The sequence below is a fragment of the Clavelina lepadiformis genome, chromosome 5 (genome assembly GCF_947623445.1).
Source record: "Clavelina lepadiformis chromosome 5, kaClaLepa1.1, whole genome shotgun sequence".
NCBI classification, from domain to species: Eukaryota; Metazoa; Chordata; class Ascidiacea; order Aplousobranchia; family Clavelinidae; genus Clavelina; species Clavelina lepadiformis.
The window spans coordinates 9394575-9413355 of NC_135244.1; the positions used below are offsets into that span (position 1 = coordinate 9394575).

General features: G+C 37.7%; 2 protein-coding genes across 4 annotated transcripts; one reads left to right on the forward strand and one right to left on the reverse strand.

Annotated features, from left to right (window-relative positions):
- Window positions 1-1984: 1984 nt before the first annotated feature.
- LOC143458753 (uncharacterized) lies at window positions 1985-15784 on the forward strand. Its single transcript, XM_076955605.1, has 5 exons — window positions 1985-8833; window positions 12954-13202; window positions 13834-14010; window positions 14115-14223; window positions 14305-15784. Exons 1-5 carry the CDS (start codon window positions 6852-6854, stop codon window positions 14509-14511), a joined length of 2724 nt encoding a protein of 907 aa, XP_076811720.1. The 5' UTR covers window positions 1985-6851; the 3' UTR covers window positions 14512-15784.
- LOC143458754 (COMM domain-containing protein 7-like) lies at window positions 15782-18614 on the reverse strand. 3 transcript variants are annotated; one of them, XM_076955608.1, is made up of 5 exons: window positions 17254-18605; window positions 16976-17074; window positions 16704-16860; window positions 16144-16370; window positions 15782-16039 (listed from the first exon to the last, which is right to left on the reverse strand). In XM_076955608.1, the coding sequence occupies exons 2-5, from the start codon at window positions 17069-17071 to the stop codon at window positions 15920-15922; spliced, it is 600 nt and encodes a 199-aa protein (XP_076811723.1). In that variant the 5' UTR covers window positions 17072-17074; window positions 17254-18605; the 3' UTR covers window positions 15782-15919. The 3 variants fall into 3 exon arrangements, with proteins under 3 accessions (XP_076811723.1, XP_076811724.1, XP_076811722.1); XM_076955609.1 differs by having other exon boundaries at window positions 15782-16061; window positions 16976-18614; XM_076955607.1 differs by having other exon boundaries at window positions 16976-18602.
- Window positions 18615-18781: the final 167 nt, after the last annotated feature.

Consider the following 18781-nt stretch of genomic DNA (forward strand, 5'->3'; position numbering starts at 1 on the left):
TTGTATAATAGTTTAATAGAATCTCACTTACGCAACTGTATCTCTATTTGGTGTCATGGACAAAATACCTTGAAAAAGCGTATGCAAAAAGCATGCGATAAGTTTCGTTCGTGGAATGATATTGAGTTTATCTTCTAACTTAATATCAAACACTTGGGCACAGGTATTGTTATTTGGTCAATAAATGACTTGTTATCTCTGGAGAGCGACATCTTTATGCACAGATGCGTCAATAAAAACTTGCCATATTTATTCGACAATCTCTTTGAAATTAACAATAACATTTACTCAATCGGCACAAGAAGCAAAAATAAACTGTTTTTACCACACTGCAGCCAAAGCATTATGCAGCAGAAAATAAAATTTTTTGGTGTTAAATTTTGGAATGTTTTGCCTGAACCAATAAAAGATCTTCATAAATTTGCATAGACTTTAAAAAGTCACCAACAAATAGCCTTCAGTCATAAGCTTTTTTATTTCTTTAACCTATTTAAAATACTTTTTTATTTAATCTAATATAGCAAATATATATAGGATAGCACACACCTCTTGAATATAGACTGCCGAGCTTTTCTTTTCTTTCTTCTGTCAAATTTTATTCATCGGGGCTGCGCAGAATTCAGTTGGGATGAAATCATTTGTCTTCATAAGCTGGCACGGCATTTTCACAATCATCAGTAAAATTTGACATGACCATCGTATCGGGTATTCTTCTTTACTGGCCGTGATGATTCTGAATCAAGGATCTCTTATGGGTGAAATTGACTAGGCCTACATACATTGCTGCTTTCTGTTATTATGTATCGTAATATGTCATTGTAACATAGTTATCGTAATCGCTTGTGAGAACTGTGTTTACGCCATAGTCGGCGTACCCACTATTCATCACATCATACCGTAGCTGAAGGGAATGTAGAGGCATGATTTCCTAATGGAAATATTATAGTTTTTATTTGATTCGTACTCTTGTGGGTCTCAATATTGTGCCCTCTTTTGGCCACAGAAACGGGATTTCGTATCCTAGGATGGAGTTTATTTTGTGCGGTTTTCTTTAATCATTGACTTGTTGTGCACTTAAGATATTCATTGTCATTTTTGTCAAACCATGTCACTTCTTATATTTATTTTGGTTGTTAATATCCGTGCTTTTAATGTTAGAGAACATGTCATGTTGTTGTCATGTTGTCAACATGTTACAGAACATTTTAAATTCGCTAAACTTAAGAGTTATGTTGCAGGTTGGCCATGCTAACCAACTATCTTACAGCACAATCTCATTATCGCTATCTTGCATGTTTAAAGCCCTTGGGCTTTGCCACTTTTGCCTGTTCGTTAATTGTCCGTGCGCATGTGTTTTATTGTGCTATAACTACAACGGTTAACATCCTAACTTTCGTTTCGTACAGTAAATGACGAAAAATAAACAATGTAATACATCATCGCTGGGACTACTTTTATTAATCGGATGTTTTATTTGGATCGTTCTACTTTATAGTTATTCGTAATAATGGTTATGTGGCAGCCTATAACCATAGTAGGCTATTCTCTCTGTACAAAGTACTATACTGGTATAGCTGATAAGTGATAACAATGATTTTCATTGTCAACCATGACATGGCTTTCCATATCATGGACGTTTCATGACTTGGCAAGATTTTCCATGGCTTCCCAGTGGCTGAACACGGGCCGCTTTTTTGTTGGGAGCCCATGCCCATCGCTTAAGTTTTATCTAACCAGTCTGCTATTGAAATGACAAGGCGAGGTAAATTAACACCAGTAATTATAGGGAAAGTTTTCTCTGCAAATTGACAGCAAATTGCAAGACATTCATTATTGCGTGCAAGAGAAAAGTGATAATTTAAAATAAAATTACAAAGCAACTCACGCCAAAAATGATAGTCTCTATTCAGCCGGGGAAGTTTTAGTGTTTATTTTTGTATCCATGATTCCATGTTCGATTTACAATTCGAGTTGGGTGAAGCTCAATTGGTGTAGTTATAGACTCCAGGCTTAATCGATTAGGGTTGTAAAGTACGGTCTACCCGCTTTTGAAATCTTGACCCCACTGGCACTAATGTCTGGGAGTGCAAGCTTGGGAAAGAATAGGAAAATCTACGTGCCTTACTTTCTATAGTGGAAAGTTTGTTTGATGCAGGCAAAAGGATCCCACTAAAAATCCGAAAGGTTGAAACGAAGAAAATAGGTCTATAGTTGGAAAACACTGTTTTAAATTTCAGCCCGTTCAAGCTTTTAATGAGTCCTGCGCAGAAATTCGGCTTTTACGCAAATTATGGAATTACATTTATTGACCTGCAATACTTGTAGAAGTTGTAGCTATGACTCACTGAAAGCAGATTTTCCAATTGGGCTTGCTTTCAAGGACTTTACCTTCAGCCTTGAAAAGTGCCCATAAGTGGTTGGACCGTTCTACCGGACTGCAGAGTATGGCCGCAAGATCTTGTGCACCAAGCAACCAAAAATGAACAGAGCGGTGCGCAAAAATGCTTACATGCAATCAAAGCCCGTACTTATTGGTGCGCAATCACACAGTTTGACTTATTCAATCTGTAAAGGGTGCCACTATTTCACTGCAAAAAATCGTGCATTCAAAGATTATTCTTCACAGTTTCTTGTCAACCTAACTTAAATGTAATTACATAGTAGCCTAAATCTATCTTCTAATCTAAATCTAACTAAAATCGACTTTTTGCATGGCTTTTCTCCTTTTATTCCGAAAGAGGGGTTGCTTTTCAGCACTACCATCTACATTGAACAGCATTGGCATCTTTATTCGTACAGCATTGTCTATGTACCAAAGAAAATTCCGTCTTGCAATGAGCAGTATTATCATCACATCATTCAAAGACTATTATTGGTGTGCATTTTTGCAGTACAAACTCGGGTTTATCATCAACACCTTTCATCAGTGTTATGGCCACCAGAAACCGGGTTCCTGGGAAAAGAAACCCTAGGGATAGGGTTTCTTTCAAGGTGGGTTTTCTTTTCCCATCCACTGATATACAGCGTTAAAGCGATTTTCAATCATCTGTTGCTTGAACACACCACCAGCTCATCTGTTTAATTTTGCTTTTTTTCAACTTATGTTTTGTGGATTTGACTAATTATGGGCTTAGTGGCTGTACTAGTTGTTATCAGCGATTATTACCTGTATTCTTTTTGAGCACGTTTTAAGCCTTTTCGACTTTGCCACTTTTTCCTGTTCAATGGTGTGTGCTAGTAGCATCTGGTGTAGCTAGTAGCATCTGCCAGTAGCTTAATTTTTCATCCCCACCGTGGTTTTGACGAAAAAAATGATTAATTGAACTTAATCGCCTATCTTTAACAACAAGCTGCCTGACCTACATATGGTGAAATAGTCACTTCTGCAAGTTTGTAAATCAATTGAAAATTGAGTGCACAGAAGTTTTGTCCAAGACTTTTAAGTGCAAAATAACACACTGTAAGTGAGGTACTGGAGCTCATGAAAAGCAGTTATTGAGTGCACCTATGCCAAACTGGCAGTTCTGCAGCCGTACTGGAAAGTTTGCTTTTAGTTTGCCGAAATGCCCGATAAATGTAATACCAAAGTTTGCGCCATACTGGCGTAAGGCTTATAATTTAGAGTAGACTAGAGATTGAAACGACAATAGACCCTTTCGGAGTGACTGCTGCCATTTTTTGGGTGGCAAGATTTTTTCACTCACCTATAGGCCTATTTACCAATCAAAATTATCAACCAGCTTTCAATCTTTTTAAAATTGCAAAGGTTTCGAACAGGTATAGGTAGCATATGATTTCTTTACACAGTTAAGATAAAATATCGAAGTTCTAAAGGTTGTCTAGTTTTTACAGTACCCTGGCTAAATGATTGTTTGTTCAGTTGACAATCGGAATCTAGGTCACAATGGATTGTTGACTGTTGATGGTTAATTAGCGCAGTATTAGTCTTACTTAGGAACAACACCTTGATTTTTCGCTAGTTAGGTCTAATGCTTATTTTGCTTACATTCGCCTACTGCCATCTGGAACAAAAGAGCACAAACCAGCAGAGAGATACACAAGATATAATTTTTGTCTAAACACACAATCACCACCAAGGTGAATGTTTGTTAGTTAATAATCACCAGCAATGCTTCAGTTGTAAAATTATTATTCACTCATAACTTGTCATAGCTTAGAGCCTTAAAATGTTACAGCCAACATTTCTACTACTAATTCATATAGTTCTCCCAGTGCTAATTCCATCCTTCGAACTTTTTACTTTGAAATCCACTTTCGAACTTTGTGTTTTTGTACCATGACACACTCCGTATATATAACCTTTGTAGTATGCTAAGTTTTACTCAGTTACGGCTTTGATCATCTGATAATATGTGATTTCTTTGTAGTTGTGATCTACCCACTGGCTATTACATCTCCTTGCATGATTTTCCGAGTAGATAAATTCTTGTTGTGATTATCTTTGGTTATTGGCGCCAGTTAAATAGAGCATCCATTGATTACCGTTTTGCACTTTCAAAGTACAAACGTGTTTGTAAAACTTGTAAAATTGCAGCATAATGCTGTTTGACAAATTAATTGTATAGTTTTTAATGTTGACAATGTTGCACGATTGCCCGGCAATCGTCTGATGATGCATTGTACTGGTCACGTGATGCACTGGCTGAATCGTCACAGTACCTTATATCCTACACATTGGTTTCGTTCGACATGAGGTCACATTACGTTGTCAACGTAGCACAGACATGTGCAACCAGTGGCCCGCGTGGTGCTCAGCAAAATGTTAGAAGTTCATACTAGCCATCACTATTTGATGCAGTTTACATCAAAGCAATGGAAATTTTCGAAATTTTCGCATTTTCGTGTCGTGGACTACATTAAATCTATTTCTTAACTATATAAACTGCATAGGAAAGTCGTTTTATGATACTAATTTTTTCTGAAAAAATCATGTGGCCCGCGTTGTCATTCAAAATTTTGTATTTGGCCCTCCAGTGAAAAAGGTTGCACATGCCTGACGTAGCATGTGACATGAAATGAGTAAAATTTAGTGAGGTATCTGCGATGTGTTGCACATGTAATTTTGCCTTGCATTTCAAGCAAACTTTAAAAATAGACTAGCAGTAAAATAAAGTAAAGCAGCAAAAAACTGAATTAATTTAAGTACACATGCCTCAGATAGCACGAAACCGCTTACGCATTTCACTTCACATGCTTCACTGACCACATATCGAACAAGATAGCGTTGGGTTCAAATTACTGTAAAAATAAGAACTAGGAAACATATTTTTTCTTCATCGTGTAAAGAAATTCGTATGCTATTTGAGCAAAATCGTTTCAGTCCAATGCCTAAAACATTTGCAATTTAAAAAAGAATCAAAGTGGGTCCACAATTTCTATTGTTAAGTATAGGCATTTGAGAAAATCTTGCCGCCCAGACAGTAACTCGGAGAGGATCTATTCTGTGCCCACTATTGTTAAGAATTGATGCATCCGTGCCTTATGTCATGTTAACTAACTTTACAGCAAGCTTTCCAGTGGCATGCAAGCAAGTGTTATTGTCTTTGCTTTATCCGTCGTCTCATTATGCGCTTTTTCTCCTCTTACCATTGCGTTGCATTTCAATGCGTTAATCATCTTCAACCGTATTTATGCCCAGGCCCCTCAATGACAGAGCAGGTGACTTCGAAAACCATTTTCTGTTGCAATTAGGGCGAAACATTGACGCTGATAGCAAAAAAAATTTAACTTACAAGAAGTTACATGAGACAACTGAAGATCAAAACCAGGGAGCAAACCTGTATTCACCCCCCCTATAATTCACAACTACAGGGGCGTGCTCACCGGGTAGTAATTTTTGCATGTCAAAAGTGAAGTGGGTTTACTTGTCTATAGGATTTACCCAGTGTTCATATTTTTTGAAGTTTGTTTTTCGTTCCTTGCTGAAGCAGTTAGCTGTACTCTGTCAAGTACGTTATCACAGTATATCTGTGAGATTGCAGCAAATCTAGACCACTTCTGCTATTGCATTTTCTATTCAAGTACCAAGCACAGCACCAGCTATCCAATATGTTATCAGGCATGAATATCACTTCTTTCCTCGCATAGCAATGCAACGTTTAGCCATATTTAGGTCAATCTTATCAACGCTTCCCCCCATGTGTTTGTTGCACACCTTAATAAGGTGAGACTGCTGACTATGAATGAATATGAATATGTTCAATATCCAGCTGTGAAAGTTTTTTGCAAGATAATGTACCCTGCCACAAATCGAAAAAAGTCAATATTAGTTCTTTCAACAGCACCAGATTACGTTGCTAAAACAGCCTGCTAACCGCCCAGATTGAAACCCAACCGAAAATTGTTGGCACAGAATAAAAAAACGACACATGTCTCAAAAGTTAAAACCCAACTTTGACACCCTCAAAACAGAGGTTAAAAAAGTATGGTGCCAGGAGAGGAAATTGGATTATTTTAGAAGTCTGAGTGACTTTATGCTATAACATTCACAAATGGTTCTGACAACAAGGGGAATGTGACCAAATAGTAATGTTTGTTGTTTCCTTCAATAAAAATCCTTAGTTTAGATCGTGTAAGATCAGCTGTGAGTATCGGATATTAATTGTTATTTATGTACATAAACACTTTTTCTATGCTTAATTGTGTTATTGTAAATGATTCAAAGAATGAAACTTTAGAACTTTAGTAGGCTACTCATATTCACATTTTCTAGTATTATCTAGCATCTAAGCTAATTTTCACCAGGAATAAGGCCATGATTTGGTGATTTTCTGTCTTGTAAGTGTAACAACTACAGCCTTGATAAAGTCTAGTTAGTTAAAGGCCAGCAAATGTATGCATCTGTTGCCATGACTTCTCCCGCTAAGCAACCTCACCATGCTGTTCATAAAGTAAAGCATAAAATGAAGATATGCCAACCTATGCCTGGCTTGTTCTCGGAACCAATACAACTGCATAAAATCAAGAAGACTATAGTTGCTTCCAATGGTGATCATCCTGCAACAAAGCCTAGATCATCAAGTTCAACTAAAAAGCCAAATGTGGTGAGTAACAAATCTATGGTACAACAAAGTTCTATGAAGAGTTCTGGGCACAAGTTAACTTCAGGTAATGGAAAGATTGCAAGTGCTGGATTTCCATCTAAGCTTGGATCATCCAAACAACTGCAAGATGTAAATGGAAGGACCTCATTGAATGGTAACGAAGCAAAGCAGTCGGTACAACAAAAATCAGATGGTCACAGCAAACGTGAAAATAAGTTATTCAAACTTAAACATGATGGTAAAAATACAAGTGCTGATATAGTTACTTTAAAGAAGAAGCCGAAACCTGAAAATTTGCGTGATAGTACAGATGTTATTGTTGGTAGCCATCCATGTCCTGTGAAGTTAAGTGGTGAGGAAATTAGCAATGACAAAAATATTTCTCAGCTTTCAACATCGACATTTGCTGCTACCCATCACGAAGAGGAGTTCAAGGTGAACTGCAATGTTTCGGTCCAAAACGAAAGCCGACAGGGTGAGCTGGGTGACAATGTGTTTGACAATCTTATGAGTATGAACAGTGCAAGCGACTTTGTTGTTTCCTGTGAAGTGGATTACCATACTCAGGATGCCAATGAAATTGAAAGTAAATTGACCATAGACCTAAGTTCACCAAAATGTAAAGATCAAAACAGGAAAGAAGAACTTCAATGCCCGGAAAGATCAGACGATTTTTTACTCAACTGTATATCATTACCTCATCAAAGTAGGACAGAAGACAAAGATATGTGGAGGTCATCTGATGCTTCACCCATTCACAAATCAGGTGATCCTCTGTCAATGGCCAACCAAGTTTCAAGCACAAATGACCAAGGGTTTTTCTCAACTGATCTGGACATAATCAGCAATAGGGCTGATGTGTTTACTTGCAAAACAAGCCAAGGTCTTGCAATGAAATCTGAAAGTGTTCTTCCATTTGTTTCAAAGAATTCTGAAATAATTTCAAACAATATTGCAGATCATGCCGTATCTAATGAAGAGCGTCAAAAACTTAAACGTAAACTTCATGACAAACACATGCTTAAACATAAGCACAAAAAGCACAAACACAGTCGGGATCAGTCTTTATATTTACATGACAAGCATAGTCATAAACATAAACACAAAAAACACAAGCATGAAAAATATCTAAAAGAGAAGAAACATTCAAAAGAACCAGTGGAGAAGACTTTTGTAAAAACTGAATTGTTTTCAAACAGTATTAAGCCAGAACTAAATGACAATGCTTTTCCTATTAAGGAGGAACCTCTCTCACCTTTTGCTCCTGAAAAAACTGACAGTCGTGGCGAAAGATTTTCGGATATTGATGAAAAAAAGTTCAAAACTTCACCTGGTTCTTGTATTCCTATGAGTATGTACATGCAAGCCTTGTCAACAGACCTGGAAGTAGTTGACAGATTTCTGTTTTCTCGGCCCGAATTTAAGTCATTGGTACACCTTGAAACAGATCCCAACGGTGAAGCATCTGTGTTGCATGCATATCAACACGAACTTGACAGGCTGTCAGAAAAGGATAGAGAAGCATTTGCAAGGGACTTCTGTGCCCTTTGCTTCATTGAGGAGAAGAAACATCAACCAGATTTTGTCATGGGAATTGTTCATGGAGCTGCAACATGGATGCCCGATTTTCTTGAGTTCCTTTCAGAAGAACATGCTGACCTGCGAGTGAAGTCTGAAGTGCTTGGTCAACGTGATATCATTACTATGAGCATCAAAGAGTTTCGTGATCAAGTTCGCCGCACTTACTCTAATGAGAGTGGAATGTACAGGTAAACTAATGTAACAATATATTGTAGGGATGGGCCAACACTAACCCAAACCCAAACAGATTCACCGAAGATTACCTGTGTGGGAGATTCGAGTGAACACGAATACTAGTAATGGCGAACCCAGATACTATACTACGAATAAATTCATCGACTTTAGTATGAAATAATGATCTATTTTCCTGGCTAAGCTAAACTAGGGTCAACATTTCTTACCGAAAATCATTTTCTTAAGGATTTTGCTTTTCAAATCGCCATTTAATTATTATTTTTTAGTAATTATATCGCGTTACTCAAAGTTTGACAACTTTTTGATAGAATTTTATCATTTGATGCTGATACAAATAGATTCAGGATTCGTTTGGATCGACCTTAATGATACTCGGATTTGCATGAACCTGAATAGTCATCCTTGCGGCACAATCCTAATATATAGTATATAGCAGGGGTGGCCAGACCTGCTTTATGCTCGAGCCGCATATAACATATTCCAGTTTTAAAAGAGCCACAACACAAACACAATAAAAAACACAAATTTATTCACTCACAAAAATTTATTTATTTATTTATTCACTCACTATTGATTAACATTAGTACTGCGTGGTGATACTATGAGTCTCCAACTGGGCTTCACCAACTCTTTTTGCAATTATTATTATAACCGTAACCAAGACTTAAAACTAGGTCAGCCCTGACGTACAGCTTCAATCTGACAGTTTACTTAACTACAGTGTACAAGTTAGCACACTTCTGTACAATAATGTATATACTTTTTGGAGTGTAATTTGATTATTACTAACAATGAGCCCATTGTTATTACGTGTGATAGAACGCATTGCTTCAAAATCTGATCAAACAACTCGTCTAGACCGGGAAAATGCATGTCTAATTCATCAATGCTAATTCATTAAAGAGCCGCATGCGGCTCGAGAGCCGCAGTTTGGCCACCCCTGGTATGTAGTCTGCGCTTGAATAATAATAAGACTGCAATGATAGGCACCTACTTTTAAAAATATCTAGGGAGGGAGGGACAAAACATTAATAGTACAGTCAGTCCTCGATTTAACGGACTTCGGATTTAACGGACTCAATATGCGCAGATCTATGAGTAAAAGAATGTACCAAAAGAACGGTTTTTATTGTTTTGGAATTCGCCAGGCTACTTGCGTGAATGCGTGAAACGATTAGAAAGCTGTCTCTCACAACGTCACAATACCAGCGTATTGTGATCTATCAGCGTACTCTGTCAGCGTACTCTGTACGTCACAATACCAGCGTATTGTGATCTATCAGCGTACTCTGTACTCTGTTAGCAAGAGCCTTCATTCGGTGCACCTTAGAATCCGTTAGAACCTGCCTGTGTTTAGTACGGTGCATTATGTCTAAGCCAAATGAAACACGTAAACGTGTGAACTTGTCGGTGATGCAGAAACTAGAACTGATCAAAAAGCTTGAAAAAGGGGCCAGCGTTGCGAGTGTTTGCGATCAGTATGGTGTCAAAAAACAAACAGTCTCAGACATTAAGAAGAGCAAGGACAAGATCGTGTCACCTTTGATCCGCGTGTCACCTTTGACCGCAGTGCAACCGTTTCTACGGCTGCAAAGGCTAACTCCGCAACAGTTGGCTTTGTATGGAGTGCAAACAACATCAGCGGACCCGGAGGAAGCGTCGAGCAGGTCGAGTTGCAATTCCACCAGCGACTCCCTCGGGCACACCTTACCATCTTCACCCGAGGTGACGTACCTCTCGCCCAGCAGTTCCTCTTCCGCGGCGACAATTCCATCTTCGCCCGAAATGACGTACCTCTCGCCCGACAGATCGTCGTCCGAGCCGACAATTCCATCTTCGCCAGCGACGTCGGACCTCTCGTCTAGCGAGTCGTCCTCCGGGGTGATGTATCCATCTTCGTGGGAATCGAGCGGGACTGACCTTTCTGCTATTGTTTGGGAATGGGTATCTAGTTACCTTGCCGAGTGGGATCGGTTGGAGCGGTCTGTCGAGCACGTCCCCCCTACCGGCACTGGGTCCTCACTAAGTAGTTTAGACGATAATAGCTGCCCCGATAGACCTACTGATAGACTTACTGATAGTTCTTCTGCCCTGGTCGGCGGAACACACGGAATTGCGGTCGCGGATGTGCATAACAATGATGAGGTCACGCGCTCTCCCCGCCAATTATCTCGCGACCAATCGGTAAACCAGGAAACTGACACGGTTCGGTATGACGCCCCAAATCTCATCAGTCTATCACCCGGAGTGAGCCCGGCTTGCTCGCTCCGTACAATTTTAAATTGCTACCATCAGGGATGGTCGGACCTTGCAAAACTTTTCGCAGATTTGGAGCTGTGGACGACTGCCCAGAGTGCCCAGAAAGAACAACGTGTGTCTGTCCCCCGATTCAACCGTGGCGCGATGGCAAGATCTCAGAGGAAGCGCAGAAGGGGTCAACGTCGCGGAGACGATGGCCGATCTGAGACCCGGGCTAGCGCTCGGTACCGAAGAGGTGCGGCCCTTCGCTCAGCGTTCTGGAAAGACATGAAAGGTACCGTTCGCAAAATTACCGAAGGTTGCACTAGTGAGCGCCGTTGCGAAATCGATCCTCAAGCGGCTTTTGGAAGGATCTCGACCCCAGGGGGAAGCTCCTTGCAGATCTGTTCGAGGTCTGTAGGTCGTGCCGTACCGTACCCGATTCGTGGCGCAGAAGCCACGTCACTCTCATTCCTAAAAGCTCTGAGGGTGACATGAACGATTTGAGTGACTGGAGACCGATTTCGATCTGCTGCACGCTTTATAAGGTCTATGCGTCGGTGATCGCCCGCCGAATTCAGCGTTGGGCCGTCGACGGCGGAGTGGTCTCACCCGAACAGAAGGGCTTTGTGCCCACAGAAGGCGTCTACGAGCATGTATTTATGCTCGACTCTGTCGTTGCTGATGCTCAGATGCGGCGTCGACCCCTGGTCGTGTCGTACCTCGACATCCGCAACGCTTTCGGCAGTGTTCGTCATGAATGTATTACATCTCTCCATCAAAGTACTGTAGTGTTTTATCGTAGGCGTGTTTTCCAAGCAAAAGCTAGAATTTGCGGTGACAGATGGTCTACGCTATAGCAGAGTACTTTACTGTGCACTGTACAGTAGTGGGAGTACGGTATTTTCGATTAACGGACTTTTTCCAGCAACGGACTGCTGCTGGTCCGCATTTGTCCGTTAAACAAGGGTTGACTGTATCTATATCAAGTTAGTGACTAGGTTTGAAGTAAATTCTTTAAACTAAATTTGTGCACCACAAAATGGTCTTAAATTAAGCATAACAAGTTGATTTAGGCCTAAACTGTATTCATTTGGTCATATAAGCCTGTAACATGCTTGCATTGTCCGCCATATGATGTTTTAAACGATCAATTATAACGTAATAACAGGCATTGTTTGTCCCGTTGGCTTTTTTAATACCGTAGTTGTAAAACTGTTTATTAAGCGTTTGGCTGCTGCACTTAGTCACATCCATTAAAATTTTAAAACGTTAAAGTGGCATTTATCTGATAATCTTAACCTCCAGCATTCATCTGTAAACAAATACTCTGGATAAAATTGAAAATTTCTGTCACTTGAATCTAGCGATTGAGGTTTTAGTAAATCGAATAAAAATGACTTTTATTTCTATTCAATTAACCGGATTTTGCAATAAACCGGTATGCGATAAACCGAAGTATTTTCTTAACAAATGGTTGGCTATGGTTTGGGACTTACAATCATGCGATAAAATGGATTATGCAATTAACCGAGTCCGTCAGTACTGTTAGTTTAAAATATAACAACTGCTGTGTTGTGTATCCAATATCCAATAATGCTGTGCAGTAATGATTTTATGCGGTCAGAGTGAAATTTTTGAAGTAACATTTTATACTCGGCGTATAAACCCACTGCTAATTTTTGAGATGATTGGACATGCTCAAAAGTGGGCTTATATGCTGACATATATGGTACATTGAGGTCAATGTGGTATTTTTCTTATAGAACTTACATTATTATATACTTGAAAATATTACTTTTATTAAAATAGTCATGTTCATAAAATTTCATGGGCTTGAGCCACCGAACTATGACAGTATTATTTTTCATGCAGGTATGGTCCTATGAGACAGATAAGTCTTGTTGGTGCTGTTCATGAAGAGGCTGGAGGTTATTCTCCTGATATTCTTGACATGCTGGAGCGAGACCCATTTTTAAACATTACTTCACCCTGGGGTGAAATGTCCTGCGTCGATCTGGAATGCCGCTCTCTAAGCAATGATGGGCCCATTCTTTGGATAAGACCTGGTGAACAAATGGTACCAGCTGCTGATATTAAAGGATCTCCAACAAAGCGAAGAAGGTATTGGTAACAAAATAATGATGAAATAAAAAAGCTTGGAACAAAGAAAATTACAGATATGTATTTATATGTGTGATTTACTCTTCTATCACGCTATGTGTAAGTCACAAATCGGAAAGGCTTGTTAACAGTAGGTAGAGATGCCAAATTTTCACAGAATTTACTGGACAAGGAAAAAAAATTTCAAATGCTCATAATAATGTACCATTTTTATATAATAAAATATAAAATTAAAACCAATGTCAGCTTGCAGATTTTAAAACCAGAAATATATTTCACTCAAAGCGGGCATCATCATCCTGTGGTATAGAAAGATTTTTTTTATATAATATTTATTATAATTTTTATATATTAAAAATATATAACTTACTGTGTTCTGGAAGCTCCATGCTACACATCAAGTAAAAATATTCATAATTTAGCCCTTAAATCATTTGCAAATGGAATATATTTAAAAATTTTGCAACTTCTTGTTGAAGATAGACACACCTTTTTTTGATATGGCAGGTGACAGTGTTAAACGATCTATTTAGTGTCAGACATGATTGGGGTATAAAGGTAGTTGAACAATTGCAAAGGGTGTACCCTGCAAAATAAGCTAATAAGCAAAGTTATATATATTGTTATTTAGGTCTCATGCTGAAAGCTTGCAAAAGCTGGCTTTTCGAACCAGTGCTCGGTCCAACGATTCACGAGAGACATTTATTGAAGATCGTACTCATGCACATGCTGACCATGTCGGACATATCACTGATAGGCAAACTACATGGGCTGTTGGTTTGCTGAAAGGAATAACAGCTGGCCACAAGTAAGAAGTGTTAAATAAATATTGTAACCTTCATGAAAATATTAACTAAAATATATACTTGATCACACATATCTAGAATGTGTACTTAATGATAAATATGATAGACCACCAATGAACAAGTTGGTCAAAGATGTTGTATGTTTTCATTCTTCATCTTTTGCCGATGTGTCAAACATGCTTCAACTTGACCTGTTTGAACCCCCCATGTCACAGGTAGGTGTTACTGCACCATAGTTCATGCTCTTAAAGTCTGCACTGCAAATATGTTGTTTTTTACACTCTATACTTTTGCAGTGTGTTCAGTGGGTCGATGAAGCAAAATTAAACCGGATGCGGAGAGAGGGTGTTCGTTATTCAAGGGTCAAGCTGTATGATAATGACATTTACTTTATACCACGCAATGTAATCCATCAATTTCGAACAGTCTCCTCAGCAACAAGCATAGCTTGGCACATGAGAATGAAGGGTTTGCATGGTGAACCAACATACATCAAACCTTAACTCTGGTCACTTCCATGGCTTTGCTGAAGTATTGAGATCAATCATATTTCAGAGGTGTAAGTAATACTATGCCATATAGCTGCTGTTCTTCACACATATACTTGTGGATGCTGATCATCCATAGTCCAGTTACCACTTATTCAATGGACAAGGTATTTTAACAGCTGAAGCAATGCAGAATTGTACGTGTTACAAGGACGTAATCTTGCACTATGACGCTTTATAGATTTTTATGAAAGCTTCTTTGGAAAATACTGTTTGCTTTATTAGTTCGTTTGTACCTTCTCTTAAAATTTCTACTTTTGCATATTGTTCCTTTTCGGTTTCTTCACTTGTTTTACTGCCCAGAGATGTATAAAACTTAGCAATAATAATATTCCAAAGACAAATTCACACGTTTATGAAGCGCACTTTTTGTGTTGTTGACTAATGGTTTTATTTGGTTAGTTTTGAAAGCCGCAAGATATAACTAACCATGTTTTGTAGTCTGAATTATGGTAAATGTCTTTTATTTTCCTGACTGTTTTATAGCAAAATGTGCCTCGTTTTACTGTGAAAGTTTGTATGAACATTATTGACTGTCATTTCGTCAACAAATATGCATGCTTTCTGAGGTGGAACATGTCATACACCAACTTTACAAAACTTTAAGTTCGAAACTTGCATTTTGTTGGTCAAGTTTGAAATGAATTACAGCAAATCTATTACAATTGTAAGAATTGCCATTGCATTTAATTGTTGCAAAAATCATGGTCTATTTGTAGACAAAGTTCATGTGTCACTTGGAGCATAATTTAGGGGCAAATTTTTATGTAACAGACTGCTGCACAAATAGTAAAATTAGTCTTTTATGCTTCACCAGTATTTTTAATAACACTTCTTCACTTGTGTTGTTGTGTTTTAATGCTCATTCTGTTCTTCGAGTAGTTTGGCTTCGTTGAATTTTCATCAATTGCGTTTTAGTAAGTGACTAAGTTTCTGCCACTTACCTTTTATACTTAACAGGGGTGCTGGTATATTTTCACTGCAAATTTATAGTTTGTTTCTCTACCTATCTCTACTCCACGTTTTAAGGTGTTGTACCCCTATGAAAGATGAGCGTACTTATACCAGGGATTGGTGCTGTATATATTTATTGTACAAACCGGTATTTTATTTATTTTCTACAAGTCTGTTATATTGTTATGTCTGAATTTCAGTATTGCACAAGCAAATTTTTGTTTTGCAATGTGCTTCAATTTCAAATTTTGATGAGAAACTCGAGTTGATATTGCTTCAGTACTGATTTATTGTTTCTTACGAAAGAACACAATAATAAGGAATTGTTCACAGCTTTAGTTTGAAAACATCAACAAAATCAGATATTGCACTTTACAGAATAAATGATGGTATAATTCCTCTGTTATGATTAAGTGCCCATTTCCAGCTTGGCCGTTTCCATTTCGTGCATAAATGTATAAAATTGTGGGAGGGACAGTTCCATCAAAACACTTTCTCTCTTAGAATCCTTAGTAACTACCATCTTCAGCTGTTAAGCAGAAACATATAACCTTAATAGTAATAAAGGATAATATTATACATTCATGTTTTGCATATGACAACGATGAATATGTTCAGAAAGTATGTGTACACCTGTATGTAGCAATTGCCAACTCTGTGTAATTCACTGCTGGCTGCAGTAACACCAAACTTCCACTCAAGGTCAACTAAGCGCTTAAGGTCAAGTTTAGAAAACTGATCAGATACTTCTGATTGGTCCTTCCACGTTTGACAAAATAAATTCGCTCGGCCAGCATCCAGGCCAAGTCGCTGAAGGTCACTGTAAAGCTGCCCACCGGTTAACTTGTTTTTTGTTGCACCTGACAATACAAAATAGCAGTGCAAAGGCAATAGTAGAAAAACACTCCATCTAAACTGCCCATTATGGATCAAGTAGGAATGGTTGTACCTATGCTACTACTATTACTAAGCTCTAACATTATAATTTACCTCGGCTATTTCAAGATTTGATGCAGGTGTTGTAAAATATAAAAATTTATGAGACAGAGACAACATATCATAATACTTAAATCAGTATGTGCAACTGACAAATAAAAACTTCATCAAAGTGAACTACGCTTAAGATACTACAGTATACCGTAGTCACTAGTTATTTGAACCTAGTTACACACATCCAAATATACACACCGTACCTCTTGCTACAATGAGCAGTGTTTTGAACAAATCTTTAACAGATGAGACAGGTAGACTTTCAGTTAAACAATAGTGTTGAAGGTTACTTCCCAAATCACTTCCAAGGTCAGGATTGTGGGTAAAGGCAAATAAGCGAGACAGAATATCTTCATATTGCTATGACAAAATAATGAACCCAAAGTAGCACAACCCAACAATGCTAATTATGTACTATTATATATCATAAACAACTTGAGTTTCACATAAATAATAAAATGACTGCACATTTTACCTGATTGTTGAGAGAGTTGGCAAATTTAGCATCTACGTAAAACTGTGTAGGTGGATGAGCATCCGAGAAATGCAAAGACGTTGTTTCACCTGTCATGGCCTAAGTTTATACTAATCATTAATTAACAATAATTACTGTTAATTCGCATTTAGTTAGTGGTATACTGGCACATAGATACTGTCATATATTTCATGGTCAAACATATGACATATTTTAGAATAAAATGTCATTCATTTTTAAAGTTGCTTATCATAATTGGCAATAATTACGAAACTTACTTTATTAAGCAGCTACTTTTTGCTATATTTCATGAACAAAACATCGATAACTAGCTTTTATATGTCGTATATTACATTGTAATCGAATGCGTGCAATATCTGCACTTGGTTCTTGGTGTAAGGCAAGGCAAAAAAATGGCTAGCAGCGAGAATGTTAAGCAAAAAATTAACTTTGGTTTCAAAACGAAGTTTTTCAGATGGAGTATATTTTTTAACCCTAAAACAACATTTGACCAGAAAAATGGGTTTGAATAATGGAATTTTGAATACTTTATGATTATGTCTTTTGACTCGCATTAAACACTCCCAGCAGTAAATGAGTGAACCATGTCTGTTTACACTATATTTGTTCAATTTGTTGTAAACTACAAGCAACCTGGTCATTATTAACTACATCTTATTTTTGCTTTTTCATTTTATTTGCAATCACAGAATCTTACTGTGTGAAATCTACTGACAAAACAAACCTTTTGGCAATGGCCCCGTGGATGGTCGATGTACCGGGTTGCATATTTACTTTTGTAAGATTCTGTATATTAAGCCGCGAATAAGGTAGAAAAATAAAACAGCTTAGCAAGAGGGTTTCTTCCTCAAAAAAAACTTCATTGACAATTAGAAAAGGCAAGTTTGATGAAAATGAATAGAAACATGACAAAAGTTCAATTAATGTGCCACAAATTTTCATATGTTTCATTACAAGGTAAAATGCATGGTGTTGAACATACGCATAGTACAGTAAAGAAAACTGAGTGTTGGCCTAAGTAAAAGTAAGTTCGTTTTTAACTTAAGACACGTTAGCCTACTTTTTCTGCTCTGTTGGTTCACATCACATTGTGTGAAACGTATGATAGTTTGATAAATATACGAATTTCCATTCCTTAAAAAAGAATAATCATGCCTAGAAAACAATTAGAAGTTACGACCTGTGTTGTTAATTTTTGACAAAATTAAGTGCGTTGCAGAAAAGACGTGAAAAATACGATGTGTTATAAGTGGCAAATAAAATTAGCAATTGCCCTCTGGCCGATAGACAGCGATAGCCTAGACCGTAGTCTGTGGTATAGCCTAGCCTAAGCTGCAAGAAAGTTGAATAAAACAGCAAGTTAAAACGTTTGATTAAATTTTTTATACATTGTTATATTTATGTACACCACAAAACAATGGTTTCCATGTGCAATTCTTATCGTAGGTAACATCGGTCATCAAAATTTCACTTTTGTTTTAAACGAGAACGCAAGTATATTATTTGAGATGTATTTTTTGCTCTGATTCCGAATCTGCCTTTTACGGTGGCTTGTAAGTGCCACAACAATTATAATTTGGGTTCCGCAAAATATTTATGATCACCACAAAAATATTTCACGTTAGCGCAAAATATTTATGATCACCACAACATATATATTTTGTCTCAGCAAAATATTTTGTGTTGTGAAAAATTTTGTGCGTTGAAAATATATTGAGCTGTGAAAATATATTGTGCTGTGAAAAATTTTGTGCGTTGAAATTATATTGAGCTGTGAAAATATAT